The sequence below is a fragment of the Mobula birostris genome, chromosome 1 (genome assembly GCF_030028105.1).
Source record: "Mobula birostris isolate sMobBir1 chromosome 1, sMobBir1.hap1, whole genome shotgun sequence".
Lineage (NCBI taxonomy): Eukaryota > Metazoa > Chordata > Chondrichthyes > Myliobatiformes > Myliobatidae > Mobula > Mobula birostris.
In genome coordinates, this window is record NC_092370.1 from 108,297,458 (window position 1) to 108,313,164 (window position 15,707).

Below are 15,707 nucleotides of genomic sequence, written 5' to 3' on the forward strand. Positions count from 1 at the left end.
TGTCCACTCTGATTCTCTAAGGGACCAATTTTATCCCTCACTATCCTTTTGCTATTAATATAATGGTAGAAACCCTTGGGATTTAGATAGAATAGTACAGCACAGTACAGGCCCTTTGGCCCACAATGTTGTGCCGACCCTCAAACCCTGCCTCCATATAAGCCCCCACCTTAGATTCCTCCATATACCTGTCCAGTAGTCTCTTAGACTTCACTAGTGTACCGCCTCCACCACTGACTCAGGCAGTGCATTCCACGCACCAACCACTCTCTGAGTAAGAAACCTTCCTCTAATATCCCCCTTGAACTTCCCACCCCTTACCTTAAAGCCATGTCCTCTTGTATTGAGCAGTGGTGCCCTGGGGAAGAGGCGCTGGCTATCCACTCTATCTATTCCTCTTATTATCTTGTACACCTCTATCATTTATTTTCACCTTACTTGTCAAAGAAACCTCATATCTTCTTTTAGCTTTTCTAATTTCTTTCTTAAGATTCTTTTTACATTCCTTATATTCCTCAAGCACCTCATTTATTCCATGCTGCCTATATTTATTGTAGATATCTCTCTTTTCCCAAACCAAGTTTCCAATATCCCTTGAAAACCATGGCTCTCTCAAACTTTTAACCTTTCCTTTCAACCTAACAGGAACATAAAGATTCTGTACTCTCAAAATTTCACCTTTAAATGACCTCCATTTCTCTTTTACATTCTTCCCATAAAACAAATTGTCCCAATCCACTCCTTCTAAATCCTTTCACATCTCCTCAAAGTTAGCCTTTCTCCAATAAAAAATCTCAACCCTGGGTCCAGACCTATCCTTCTCCATAATTATATTGAAACTAATAGTACTATGATCACTGGACCCGAAGTGCTCCCCAACACAAACCTCCGTCACCTGACCTATCTCATTCCCTAACACAGGAGGTTATATTATGAAGCCCTGGTTAGGCCACATCTGGAGTATTCCATACAGTTCTGGTCACTCCACAATAGGAAGGATGTTGAAGCTTTGGAGAGGGTGCAGATGAGGTTTACCAGGATGCTGTCTGGTTTAGAGGGCATGTGTTATCATGAATGGCTGGATAAACTTTGGTTGCTTTCTCTGGAACGGTGGAGGCTGAGGGGAGATCTGATAGAGGTTTATAAGATTATGAGAGGCATAGGTAGATAAAACAGGAGTATCTGTTTCCCAGGGTTGAAATGAGTAATACCAGAGGACATGCATTGAAAGAGAAGGTTCAAGGCAGATGTGAGGGGTAAGTTCTTTCATTCAGAGTGGAGGATGCCTGGAATGTGCTGCCTGCTATGGTGGTAGAGGCAAATACATTAGAGGTTTTTAAGAGACGTTTGGATAGGAACATGGATGTAAGGATAATGGAGGGATATGGACATTGTGTAGGTTGGAGGGATTAGTGTTTGGGTGTTTTTGATTTGCTTTTTATCTGTTTTGGCACAACATTGTGTGCGGAATGGCCTGTTCCTGTGCTGTACTGTTCTATTTATCTTTAAATGGGGCTTTTTCTTTATGTCTTGTCTTGTGAATACTTGGAGAGTTGGTAGTTTTCAGTAATCACTCAGGGCTATCATCTGAAAAATCAGTTTTACAGTAATGCTTAGCCTCAGTTGCAATTGTTGTCTTGGCCTGTGCTTGGCATGCTTTTAAAATATTCCTTGATTGGCTTATATTTACACTCAGTGGCTACTTTATTATTTCTTGATTGGCTTATATTTACACTCAGTAGCTACTTTTCCTGTAACTAATAAAGTGACCATTGAGTGTATATCTGTGGTCTTTTGCTGCAGAAGCCCATCCACTCCAAGGTTCAACACATGCATTCAGAGATGCTCTTTTCCAGATCACTGTTGTAACAGAACTGCCGCTCACTGGATTTTTTTTTCACACACTATTCTCTGTAAATTCTAGAGGCTAGTGTGCGTGAATATTCCATGAAGTCAGCAGTTTCTGAGATCCTCAAACCACCCCCGTCTGGCACCAACAATCATTTTATGGTCAAAATCGCTTAGTTCACATTTCTTCTCCATTATGATGTTAGGTCTGAACAACAAATGAACTTCTTGATCATGTCTGCATGCCTTTATGCATTGATTTGTTGCCACACGATTGGCTGATTAGATATTTGCATTAACATGCAGCTGTACAGGTATACTAATAATGTAGCCACTGGGTGTATAGCAATGCATACCTCACCTTCTTGTAGAATTTTTACGGGTCATGTTTGTCTAGATGAACTTATAATTCATTGGTGAAGGGATTGTGTTTCTTTTGCAGAATTAGCATTATACCTTGAAAGGTATTTCAGTTGTCTTCCATTGAAATGGTGTTACAATCTTCAAAATATTTAGTTTTGTTTGTTTTTTTATCTAATCTTTTAAATTTACGTATATGTCTAGGGGCTGGTCTTGAATATTTTATATTCACATATTCTGTTAAACATTTTCATTGTGTGATCACTATTCATTTGGGTGTTATATTTAATAAGGTCAGTAGAGCCAGTAAATGTCCTTGTTTAAAGAATGGAAATGAGCTCATCATTGTATAATCGATTTAAACAATGCAATTCTAACACACACGGAAGGAACAGATCAAGAAGATGCCTGCCAGCAACTTTTAAGAGAAACTTGATAGACAAAGAATGCCAATATTGCTAGTAACATTAACATCCAGAAAATAGATAAATGTAGAAATAAACATAGTTGGTGATACATAGAGGAGACTCCGGCAGAGGTCAGGGCAAAGTATAGCAAAAACAAGATAGTAGACAGCAAAGATGAAGTGGAGGACTTGGACTGAGTAAATGCAGTACTAAAGTTGAATAATTTGGCTCACGTAATGAGGATTCAACAGAAGAAAAAAGTAATTTGAGAAGGAATCCAGTCTAACAAATTAAGTTTCTTTGTAAGTTTTCTTGATGTTTTACTGAGCTCTATCCATTTTAATCACATTTGCTGCCAATGAATTAGCCTCATTTTAGCTTGGAAAGTGCAAGGCCCAGTTGCTGAATGACACAAAACAGACTTGCTCCAGTAATGGGCAAGAATCCCCTGGCTTTTGCCTCAGTAGGCAACCTCCAGTGTAGGAAACCAGGCTCTGGCAAGACTATTCAGCACACCTGCACTTGAAGCCTTTGCATGAGTGAGATCCCAGGAACAAACAGGGTTTCTGTCTGACTCTGGGACAAGGGTGGTAGGAGAAAGGTGAACATGCTTTTATTTATGTACTTTATCTTTTAGCCCCTATCACACAGAATAACACCTAATATTTGTCCACCTGCTAAGTATGAGCTGCGTACATTCATTCAGTGAGTGAAGTCATCATTGTTCTTTATCCTGACCCAACTTTATTACTGTTATATAGCGTTTCGGTTGGTCACTGGTCATTAAGCATCAATAAGTTAGTTATGACTACTACCTGAAAAAAAACTGCACATGTTAACAAAATAATATGAACAAGTTGTATCTTGTTTTTATTACTAATATAACATTGTCAAATGCTTTGATAAATGTTCAGTATACCCCTCCTTCATCAACTATTTATCAATGAACAACAGATGTATGTTGTCAGGGTTCTGTTATTTCCTAGAGAAAATGTTCAAGTTGACACCATAAAGCTAAACAGATTATTTGTTTCTGCTTGAAATACAGCCACTACTCAGTTCATTAAGAGATGCTTATGTCAGGTTTTGTTCATTTCCAACATTGAATTAATACAGCTTTTGCCGATGGAAATGACAAACGTGAACAGGTTGGCAGCACTCTAATACACCTTTTGACTGCTCCTACACTTGAGAAAAATATTTTCTTGTAAGTGTACATTTTAACGCTGATATTACCAGCATGACTGATGGCACCTCTCATGACCCTATTCATGAGACCAGTGTGATATGAGATTTGTTGATTGGAGAGACTGCCAATCTCCATCAGGACATCAGCATGGTCAGGGAGTGTTTATGAAGCAAGGCATATTGCAAGAGCTTCTGCCAAACCACTGAACAATGGGACAACCCCTGCCTCCCCACTTACTTAATTTACAATTGCTTACCATTCCATCATGGCCAGTCAGGGACATGAAGAATTCTAGGTTAGCAAAATTCAGAATCTAAGTATTTAATTCCCTAGAGTTAACTCCTGGGCTTTAGTGTGCTGGTTTCTTACTTGCCCAAATCGGTCATGGTCCAGTTCTATTTCAATTTAACAGTATGTAAAGGTCTGATTACTTCAAATAATTACAAAGTGGGCAAGGACTTCATGAAGAAATAAGAACAAAGTAAGTTTTCTTTTACATTTTATTTCAGAAAACACAAGAAATCCACTATAAGATAGCCCTTATAATCAACTATGTGGGTCACTCTATCTCTACTGGAGTCCTAATAATTGCCTTTATACTCTTCTTGTGCTTAAGGTATGTAACATTCACTGTGAACCTAACATTATTTTATTTATAGCTAACAAAGTATACTGGAATTTTGCCATTGGGCAGCCACCCTGACCTGACTGACTAACAACAACATTAGAAAATAGACCACAAGTGTATAAATTCATTTCATTCAATGTGTCTTGCTTTTTGTTGCCTACTGTAAAATTCTTTGCATACCTTAAATTTCTCATTTCCCATTAGTAACCACCATTTCTCTAAGCAAATCAATTGTTTCTGCATCCAAGGTTTGCTATATTATTGCAAACTATATAACTCTGTGTGAAGATTCTCTTATGCATTTATTTGTAACCAACTTAGATGAAACTTTAAGCCTTTGTTCCTTCATTTTTCATCACTCTACTAGAGAAAATAATCAACTTCTACTGAGCTTGTCACCTAATTAATTCTGCAAAAATGTTCCTCAGAGACCTGGAACAAAGCTTTCCACACAGTGGGTAGATGGAGTCTCTTGCATGCTAGTAGCTATAAGCCTCATCTGCAGTGATTAAGTATATTCCTGCATCACTTCATTCATGCATTTCTATTCTTCAGGGTAATGACTTACCTTATAGCTATGAAATCTGAAATGTCTACATTGATGTTATTTAGGTACAGTATCAGTTTGCATTCACGTTGCAAGCTGAACTAAAGTACCTACTGAGGGAGACTGAGCTGTTACATCAGTGTTCCCTATGTAGTTGGACACAAACATACAATTTCATGTCAATATTATTACCCCAAACCCAAATGAGATGTATTCTCCCATTTAATCCTAAATTGTTCACTTCAAATGCAATTGCGATCTGTACCATTTACAACCTCCAGAATACCATTACAGTAGACACCTGTAGTAAAGACAGGTTGTTAGCAATGTAAGTAGCTACTGCAAAGGCATTGCTTTAAAACAAATAAATCATGAAGACCATTTCATTGTTTTACTAGAAAATCAAAAAGCTGTTGATGCTAGAAATCTGAACTATATTAACACTCAGAGCTAAAGATACTTGGCAGCACATGCAGTATCTGTGGAGAGAGAAGCAGAGTTATTGTTTCTAGTCCTGAAGAAGGGTTATAGACCAACACATTGACTGTTTATTCCTATAGATGCTGCCTGACTTGCTGAGTTCCTCCAGAATTTTGTTTGTGTTGCTAATTTTTGAAGTTTTTAACTTGAGAATATGCAAATTAGAAATACCAGCCAGCCACTTGGTCCCTCAAATCTCCTCTGCCATCCAATAACATCTTGGATTGCAGTCTCAACTCCCACATTCCCCTTTACCCATGATGGTTTTTCACCGCCTCACCTATCAATAACCTTTCTAGAAGACATAGAAGATCTATCCACCTCTGCCTTAGTAATATTGAATAGCTATGCTTCAATGGCTCTTTGAAGAAGAGTTTCAAAGACTCGCAGTCAGTCTAGAGGAGCCATTTTGCCTCTGTCTTATCTTCATCTTAAATATGCAAGCCATTACTATTACACAATGACTCCTAGTATCAATGCTCTTAAGAGTAACCATCTTCTCTACATTATCATGTCAAGAAACTTCAGCATGCTATTTTTCAATGAAATGACCCTTCATTTTCTCTGAGCTCAAATAGATGCAAGCACAATCTGTCTAATCATTCTTCAGGAGACAACCCAGGTATTAATCTAGTCAACCTTCTCTGACCTGCTTCCAATGCATAAATGCCCTTCCTTGAAGCAATAATGTCCTAGTGTTCTATATGTGTCCCGTAAATGGTCCCTATGTACCTGAAATGGCGCTCTGTTAGTTTTTGTAATTGCTTGTAGTTAACTGCATTGTACTCTTTCGCAAAATGATGCACTAGAATACACAGAACCCTCTACATCTCAGAACTCCACAGTCTCTCAGCTTTTTTTTCTGTTTTCAATGCGTTAATAGACAGTTACACATTATCCCATGTTATACCCCTTTTGTCTTTGCTATTTCACACAAGCCTTTGTATCTTCTTTATGTCTTCTTCAGAACATATGTTCTTACTTTTATCTTTGTCATGGTAAGCTTAGCAGTCATGCAACTTTGTGCCTTTTGTTACATATCTGCGGATCAAGAACGAAAGAGTAGTGTGATTAACCATTTTTACTGAGTCGTGTTAGTAATGGTGCAGTGTGGGACCTACAAGTCGGGTCCACTGAGACAAAGTACCTATGTGCTCAAAAACCCGCACCCAAAAGAAAGTGCCGCCCACACGCAGGAGGACTGATTGACCACCACCCAATCAATTAGCTGCATATGCACTTGCTGCATTTTAGCAATCGACCTGATACAGTGCACCTTTATCCAAGTCATTCCTGTATATTATAGAATGATGAGGTCTCAGCCGTGATCCCTGTGGCTCACTCATTACTCCATGCAATCCAGAAATTTGGACCAAGTCCACCTGGACCTGGGGATTTGTCAACCCACACCTCCAAACAATTTGCTCAGTATCACTAATTTTATTGAACAATTCCATCCCATTCTATTCATCATTTACAGCAATCTCTGGCAGTTATCTGTGTATCAGAACTAGGGAATCATACCTGCTTTGTATATTTTCTTATTTCTGTTTGATTTAGTTCTCACATTAATCAACTGCACACATTACATCATTATCATAGCTGTAGACCTTCAGCCAGGACCAAATCACTGTGTCAGAGGATGACCTGATCTCAGGTTAAACACATGTATGCCAGAACTCTCTATTGCTTCATGTAGTTTCCAGTAGCCACTGGAATAGCATTAACCAGCTGTTTTGCACCGAACAGAGAGACAATTATGCTTTCCTCCCATCCCCCAGTCTGTCGCATGTTTCTCATTTCTCACTTCATGTGCCCCGCCCCTGGTCTTTGCAGCAGCTATCAAAATCTGAGCTTGAATGTGGAGCCCAAAGTGAAAACCTGACATTTGTCTTCTCTTCTCTACTATCTTAATTCCTCAAAGATCAATATGTAAGGTTGACAATTAAAGAAATAATCTGCTGGAGGACCTTAGTGGGTGAGCAGCATCTGTGGCGGGGGGTGGGGGAGGGGGATCAATTGTCAACATTTTGGTCTAAAACCATTCCTTTCCTCCACACCACCCCCCAACGTATGCTGCTCGATCTGTTGAGCTCTTCCAGCAGTCTGTTGTGTCTTCCGACAATTAAAGTAGATTGTTGAAAGGAAAAATGCGAATAAAAACCGTCAAATAAAATGAATAAGTGCAGAATATGAGAATGAACAGTGAAAGGCCGTTGACCTGAAGCAGTGACTCTTTCTCCACTTTCCACATAGTTTGCATGCCCCCGCTGAGCATTTCCAATACTTTATGTTTTCATTTTGTGCTTGTATTTGAGAAATCGCCTTAGAACGTACCAACCCACCTCTCTGCAAGAGTTCTCATTCAGCAGTTTAACTTCCTAGTATACCTATCATGTTTTTTTAAGGTATGCCTTCCATTGTTTTATAGGCTGCCTTATAAATAACTATGCCTAACCTTTAAACATCATGCTTGGGGAAGCCTAGTACAATTTTAACTGATCAGTCTTTCTTTGTTTTGGCTGGCACAGGAGTATTAGATGCCTTCGGAATATCATTCATTGGAATCTGATAACCACTTTTATTTTGAGGAATATTCTGTGGTTCCTGATGCAATTAATTGATGCTGAAGTACATGAGAGAAATGAGGTAAGCTCTTAACAATGGTAAGTGCCTGGCTAATATGTAACTCAGCATTTCAGACCAGAATCTCTTCTGATCAGTTGCTGAGTTCGCAGATGTCAGCAAGGATCATCTGTAAGATGGCCGTTCACCAAAATGCAGCAGCCACTCTCCGTCCAATCAAAGATAGACAATAGTCAATAGACAATAGGTGCAAGAGTAGGCCATTCAGCCCTTCGAGCCAGCACCAGCATTCACTGTGATCATGGCTGATCATCCACAATCAGTACCCTTTTCCTGCCTTCTCCCCATATCCCTTCACTCCGCTATCTTTAAGAGCTCTATCTAACTCTTTTTTGAAAGAATCCAGAGAACTGGCCTCCACTGCCTTCTGACGCAGAGCATTCCACAAATCCACAACCCTCTGTGTGAAAAAGTTTTTCCTCAACTCCGTTCTAAATTGCCTACCCTTTATTCTTAAACTGGGCCCTCTGGTTCTGGACTCTCCCAACATCGGGAACATGTTTCCTGCCTCTAGTGTGTCCAATCCCTTAATAATGTTATATGTTTCAATCAGATCCACTCTCATACTTCTAAATTCCAGTGTATACAACCCCAGTCGCTCCAGTCTTTCAACATATGACAGTCCCGCCATCCCGGGAATTAACCTATATTTATTCGTCCTTTTATACAATTGAAAGCCATTGTTGGATACTAAGAACATCAAGTAATGCAGGAGTATCCTACCATCAAGTTGCTCCATAGCGATGGAGCTGGAATTATTGCATACTATTGCTGTGTTGTTGTCTGCTGTTGACAATGCACGGTGTGAATGATTCTCTTTGACATTTTTATTGGGATCGCGAGACCCTGTTAGACATTGGTAATGTAGAATAGTTAAAGTCTGGTTCATTGAGTCATCAGTGACACTGACAGCAGGGGACCTGCGTTATCTCAGTTGCGGCGAGGACTGGGCTCTCGCTATGGGTCACCTTTTGTGTTGAGATTCTGGAGGTGGAATGGGAGAGAGCAGTGGCCTCTATGGACATGCCATAATTCATACTAGGTTGGGTGCTGCAGTCCCGTGTTCACTCGGTGCTGCAGTCTCGTGTTCACTCAATGAAAGAAGAACTTGCAGTCAGTCTGCAGTTATGCCATTCAGGGACTTATGCTATATATTTTCTTTTCTTTGTGACTGCATGGTTTTCCGAAATTGTTACCATATGTGCTACTTGTGCTATGTGCGGTGGGCTGTTGGTAATATGTTTTGCACCTTGGCCTTAGAGGAATGTTTTATTTGACAGTATTCATGTACTCGAACTTGAATTTGAATTACCACAATAGGCTTTGAACTGGCATAGAGAAAAGATGATTTATATGCTGTTTGTCTTGAATGCTTCTCTCAGAGTATAAGAGTCAATTTCACTATCCATTGAATTGCAGGCCTCTGAAGGCCAGGAGAGCCCCAGCCTCAGCCCCTTGAGTTTGGAGAAGTTGCACAAGAGCTGTACAGTGAGATTCATAGTCAGATCTTAAGCAACCTGACTGGAATATCCTCAGTGGTTGAAAGGCACACTGGGGACTATAATCCAGACTGCTAATAATTAAAAAGCAATTTGGGAGGTTATCAGCCAATGCGAGGAATGGAGCAATGGAAAGAAAAATGAATAGAGAGGGAAAAGAGCATAAGAAATGGGAAAGAGGGATTAAAGAAGGAAATAGGCAGTGAGACCTCAGCAAAAATTTACATCTGAGTGTAATTATACAGTACCTGATACCAAGATTCACCCTGGGCTTTTCAGGCTAAGATGGCACAAGAACTGATATGGAGCCAGAGCATGGTGACTTGTAAGCTGCTCCCTGCAGATCAACCCATTACTTCCACTATAATCATTCTACTCTTTTAAATCTAAATTCTCTGCCTATAATTTTATTTTGTGTTGTTATTGTTTTACCTTGTTCTAACAAGAGCTTCTGTTATGATGGCAGCATACTCAGATGCAGCAGCTCCTACAGGGTCAACCAAAGGTGTTATTGTCTTTTTTAAACATTTTCTTTAACCAGACTCAGCTGGTTATTAAGAACCTACCCCATCAGCAGGTTGTTAATTGGTGGAGAAACTGAAGGAGATGGACTTGGTGCAGACTGTGATACTGCCTGCAACTGAGAGTTGTCAGTGTGTGAAGGAGGTAGGAGATCCAACAGTGAGTGATCATCTTAAGATGCCTTTCTTGTGATCGCAAGACCCTTTTGGACATTGGTGGCGTGGAATGTTGCAAGTGTAATTCTTTGGTCTATTGACGATCAGTGGGTGGGATGGCGGGGGTGTTCGTAGTGCGGACTAAACCTCAAGCCGCAGTGTTGGCTGTTTGCAGCAGCCTGCGCGGGGTGGGGGGGCGCGTCAGAGTTGGGTGGTCCACAGGAGTGCGGGGGGCACTGGATCGTGGTGTCCGTGCTGGAGTCAGTGTCGTTCTCTAGTGTTCACTTGCCAGAAGACAAGCTGGATTGCATTTGACTGCAGACTGATGGATTCAGGCACTCGGACTGTATTTTGTGTGTGACTGTATTTTATTGCCATCTTATATGTGTTATATATGCTGTGTGTGAATGTTGGTACCTTGTTTTGCACCTTGGCTGCTTCACTTGGCTGTATTCATGTGTAATGTCCTGATTCATATTTTTACTGTTATGTTGTATGTATTTCATTTTGTGCTGTTCTGTATTTCATTTTGGCAATTCTGTGAGAGTTGCTTGTTTTCAGCTTATGTTTGGGTTATTGTTGAAGATAAGAGATGAGGAGAAATGTGTGCCATCCAATTAGGATGGTCAAATTGAAGGAGAGGTTTCTCTGGTGAGGGACACTAAGGTTAGGCTTGGGGTTTTCTTTTGTTCGAGAGGAGATGGAGAGAGAAGATGCTGGAGAGAACCGGTTGTAGCATACGGTCCAGTGCGAGACACGTTTTTTCAAGATGGATTGCAAGCGACATTCGGAAGGTGGTGTGTACTTTCACGTTGACCGAGGGCCCAGCGCGTGAGTGACAGAGAAGTTCAAGATGAGCTCCAACTTGTACACATTTGACTGTTTAATTAGAATGGGCCCTTTTCTTATTGTTATTCTTTACTAACCCTTTAGTTAAGATTCATAAATATAATTCCTTTAATCGTATGCAGTGTACTGTCCTTTATTTCATGGCATTAATTTGTTACAGGGTAGCAAACGCCACAGCACCCACACAAACCGAGGTTTGGGGTGGGACTGAGCATGCCTCAGTCTCACGGGTTTGTCAGGGCCAGAGGTTGTCTTCCTTAGACTTACACAGCCAAAGAAACCAGGGTGTTTCACCTGTATGGCAGAAAGGCAATTAAACTTGAACCTTAACTCGAGCCTCAGTGAGCTTTGTAATGATTTGATCTGTACGAGCAGTATGCAAGACAAACTTTTCACTGTATCTTAGTACATATGATAATAATAAGCCAATAGAATTGTTCAAGGTGCAGAATTCAGCACTGTGCTGGAAGCCTCAAACTAGGCTTCTTGTTCTCGGTACCCAGGTCACCAGTCTGCAGGTTATTTGATGGATTTCCACACTGTAAGTTTGTGTATGTACCTCTGTGTGAAAACTGAATTGTTTAATCTATTTCTTTTAGCCCTGGTGCCGTCTTGTCATAACAATCTACAACTACTTTGTGGTGACTAATTTCTTCTGGATGTTTGTGGAGGGATGCTATCTCCATACAGCTATAGTGATGACCTATTCCACAGACAAAATGCGTAAATGGAAATTTCTGTTCATTGGATGGTGTAAGTAAGGGATCTTTTGATGGTCTGATTGAGACAGATAAGTAATGTAAGATAAATATACTTAACACAGACACTGGCACATGAATAGTGGGCCATATTAGACTCAGTTAAATTTATTGATGGTACTCCGCCCTTGTGCTAGTTTTACAGATGTACTTACTTGTTCAAGTAGGACATGTGAGCGGTACCCATTCCATTGGCCATCTATGAAATGGCAGCCTGAGGCCCTGCTCCCAGCACAGTCCTAATGAATGAACCTCTAGAGACATTTAACTCAGTTGAAATAGATTATAAATATCAGTAAAATAATTCAGTTAAAACATTGTTTTACAGTTCATTAATTTAGAAATGTTCATATATAATAGTTAAAAACAAAAAAAAATTCTTAGCTAAATGCACATTTCAATGAAGGCTAGTTACCCCAATCAAATAAATGGTCACACTGTAAATCAGCCATGGCTGGTATAAAGTTGAAGGGCTGTTCAGCTCAGCCTGTTCTAGAGCTGCTGCTAAATTCAATGGTGAGGACAGCAGCAAAGCAGGAGGTCGAGTGTGACCATAATTGACCCCGCTCCCTCAGATTGCACCATACTTGCTTGATGCAGTGACAGGTGAGGGAAATTGAAGATGCTCTGAAAACTGAAGGGTCTATGTTGTGGGAACATTACCCACTATGAAGCATAGTCCAACACTGTAAATGACAAACTTTGGCGATAACATGCAGATCTAAAATGTTCCACTTTGTTCCAGTCACACCTTCCATGCCACACGTTGTCAGAAACAGAAATTAACAATCTATTCTCTGTTCAATATGCTATGTACAAGAACGTGGCATCAATTTACAACTGAAATCCATTCTCTCAAAAACTGCCTGCATTCTCTTGAACAATGATATTTTTCTTCCATAGGTATCCCTTGTCCCATCATTGTAGCCTGGGTCATAGGAAAACTCTACTACGAGAATACAGAGTAAGTACAAGAAGTCAAGGAAATTTGTGTGCTTTATAATACGCTTTTCTTTAATGCACAGAGGAAAAACCCAATTTTAAAAAGCTCTTTACATAGATAAGGATATTCTATTTTTCCCATGTCCTGCCAAATAGTGGAACAAGAGTTGGCTGACCATAGAGAAATGAAAGGGACAATTAAAGTGGTAATAGTCAGCAACATCAATTTCTATTTCATTAATTCCTTAAAAGTATGAAGGTAGAGCAATTTTGAAAAGAGAAATGCAGGAGACAAGAACATACTTGTGAAGATTTCATAAAGGGCAAAGCGTGGAACTGTGCAGAGAATGCTTGAATAAAATTTAAGGCTCAAGAGATTGTTTCATTGTGGCTGAGGATGAAGTAATAGTTATTGAGATCTGTAAGGATTTAAGGCATAGATTCTATTGGTGCAACATGGTTTTCTAGTTGCCTTCCAGCCTTTGCTTATCAATGCCTTAAATGGAAGGGAAAGCTCTGGAATCTCCCACCCTGAGTTCTTCAATATTCAGTGTTCGGCTTAGAATCATAACTATGTTCCACAATAGAAGAAATTTTTGTACATCATTACTACTTCTTTAATTGGAACCATGTAATATAATTGAAAAATACCCTTTGACCTACAAAGATCCCTGTGTTTCCTCTGCTTCCCATCTGAGTATTGCCAAGGACAGTGGAAATGCTGGTAGTGCACAAAAATCTGCTGACCTTCTGATGAACTATGGATGTAGCATTTTGGCTGGAGACCGGAGAAGGAAAACTGATAACAAAGATTTTGATAAATATCCATATGACAGTAGGAACAATTTATGGTTTTTACATCAAGTTTTTTGCTTTCTTCTGGAGTTTTCTCCTAGTTGCTTTTAGAGCACCCAGTCTCTTCCCATGAAAATTGCTAGGCTAGTTGACCTGTGGTTGTTATCACAAATATGCCTGACTTTTATTTTCTTCCTGCAAGACCTACATGTGATCTTTTCAACAGGGATCTGAAGTAGTGTCCCTGACTGATTTTTTTGCTGTTCAACCCAGATATACTATAAGTCAACCATAACTGACTAATATTAGTTAACAACACGTACCTTTATTTTCAGGTCCTTCATGTATATTAGGTGATGCCTTTGCTAGGTATTAGTGATCATGTTAATTTGCTATTGAATGATATCAGTGGTTGTAACTGAGCCAGCATATTTCATGGTGAAAAATATTTATTTGAAGCATTTTAGCTGTATTAACAAAATGCCAATAGAAATTCCTAATTTAGTAATTAACAAGATATTTGCATAATTTACAGTAGTCATTGTAATTAGCACCCTCCTCCCACTTTTCCTGCCATTACCTTCAGCTTTGTGTTATTTTATAGTATATTGCTGCAGTAACTCATCTAAATAACTCAGTCTGTCAGCAGAGGATTGTGTTGGAACAAGGCCAATGGCAATTTACATGAGTCTTTATGTTTATAGATGTTGGATTGGAACAGCAGCAGGGCATCATATGGACTACATTGTTCAAGGCCCAGTGGTACTGGTACTGCTGGTAAGTATGTGAATGCAGTGGTGCTGATTTAATTGAATTATGGTCAATTAGGGGTATCATCCCCCTGCAAAGATAAATCACTTGTCTATTCCACGAGATTTATCTTTGGTTTTTAACACAAATGAATTCTGATTGACTTTTCGCAGTAACAACTGCATAGAGGTTCTGCAAAGAATGCATTGATAGGGTGTTAATACAGTGGAACAGTGAATGTCTTGCTTTGGCTGCAAGTTTCTTGGTGTTGCACAATTTCATGCATAAAAGTGTTCATCTTCCAATGCTGTATTCAAGAGTCAGCTAAGATTCTTGCCCAACATGAAGTTAATTTTTCAATGTAATTTATTGCAGTAGTAAAAAAGGTAGAATAGACAAACATTGAGTTAATGGAATGGAACAAAATGACAATCTGTGCTTTATGTCAGACCATGGACTTAAAATGATGGAGTTGATTTGTTGAAGTACTGGCATGCACTGATTGATATTGGCCATTGAGGTATTGAACGATGATCAACTGATAACCTGATGAGGTAAAACTCAGTGTTTCTCATCTGAACTGCAATGCACTTTGATTTAAATGGCAAGAGACCTCATTTTTCTGTCTTTTTTGTACATGATGGTAGATAAAATTTTTTGTGATTCCAGTATAATTTTTGAAGAAAGTTCCCTACTTCATTAGTTAGTTTTTGGAGACCATAAAACAATAAAACTATCTATTAACCCTAGAAAATGATTTACAGAAATCATTGAGTCTGAATTGAGACATGAATAGCAAAAACCACATTTGCTTTAACATGTAAAATATATTTAATTTGACAAAATTTTATTTTAAGTTACTGACTTGTCAACTCAAAGTATATTTTTAAAGATATTCTCAAACAAATTTGACACCTAGTCACCTCCTGGCATTAGACCTCAGATCTGACTGAAAAAAACAGTTTTGGAACTGATTGCAAGAACGAGGCAGAGAAGGAAACATATAAGTTAGAGCTTTTAGAGCTTTGGTCTGTGGTTGTTGAGTGTATGGATAACTAGCAATTGAGGGAAATTGTGAATGACATTGTGATGACACATTTATGAAACTGTTTTCATTTATCGGTTAATTTGTACAAGAGTGCATTCAATAGATGCAGCGATAACGTAACTTTTAAGTAAAATCCCCTTTTTCCAGCATCAGAAATACTGTGTTCGTCTGCATAAATGACATAAAATGAACAGGGAGCAATTTGCTTGGACTTCAACTAATACTACTTATAATTCACTGAGTGGATGCAAGTCCACAATGGCTTACTAAACTGCAGCTGGCAA

General features: G+C 39.3%; 1 protein-coding gene across 2 annotated transcripts in view; it reads left to right on the top strand.

Moving 5' to 3' along the window:
* The window catches only part of LOC140202707 (corticotropin-releasing factor receptor 2), a 166,607-nt gene that overhangs the window by 127,610 nt on the left and 23,290 nt on the right, over positions 1 to 15,707 (top strand). For both annotated transcript variants that reach the window (XM_072267939.1, XM_072268031.1), the window contains exons 4-8: positions 4,314 to 4,420; positions 7,991 to 8,108; positions 11,730 to 11,883; positions 12,792 to 12,852; positions 14,330 to 14,402. In XM_072267939.1, the coding sequence (XP_072124040.1) occupies positions 4,314 to 4,420; positions 7,991 to 8,108; positions 11,730 to 11,883; positions 12,792 to 12,852; positions 14,330 to 14,402 (513 nt within the window). The remainder of the gene's footprint in view (positions 1 to 4,313; positions 4,421 to 7,990; positions 8,109 to 11,729; positions 11,884 to 12,791; positions 12,853 to 14,329; positions 14,403 to 15,707) is intronic.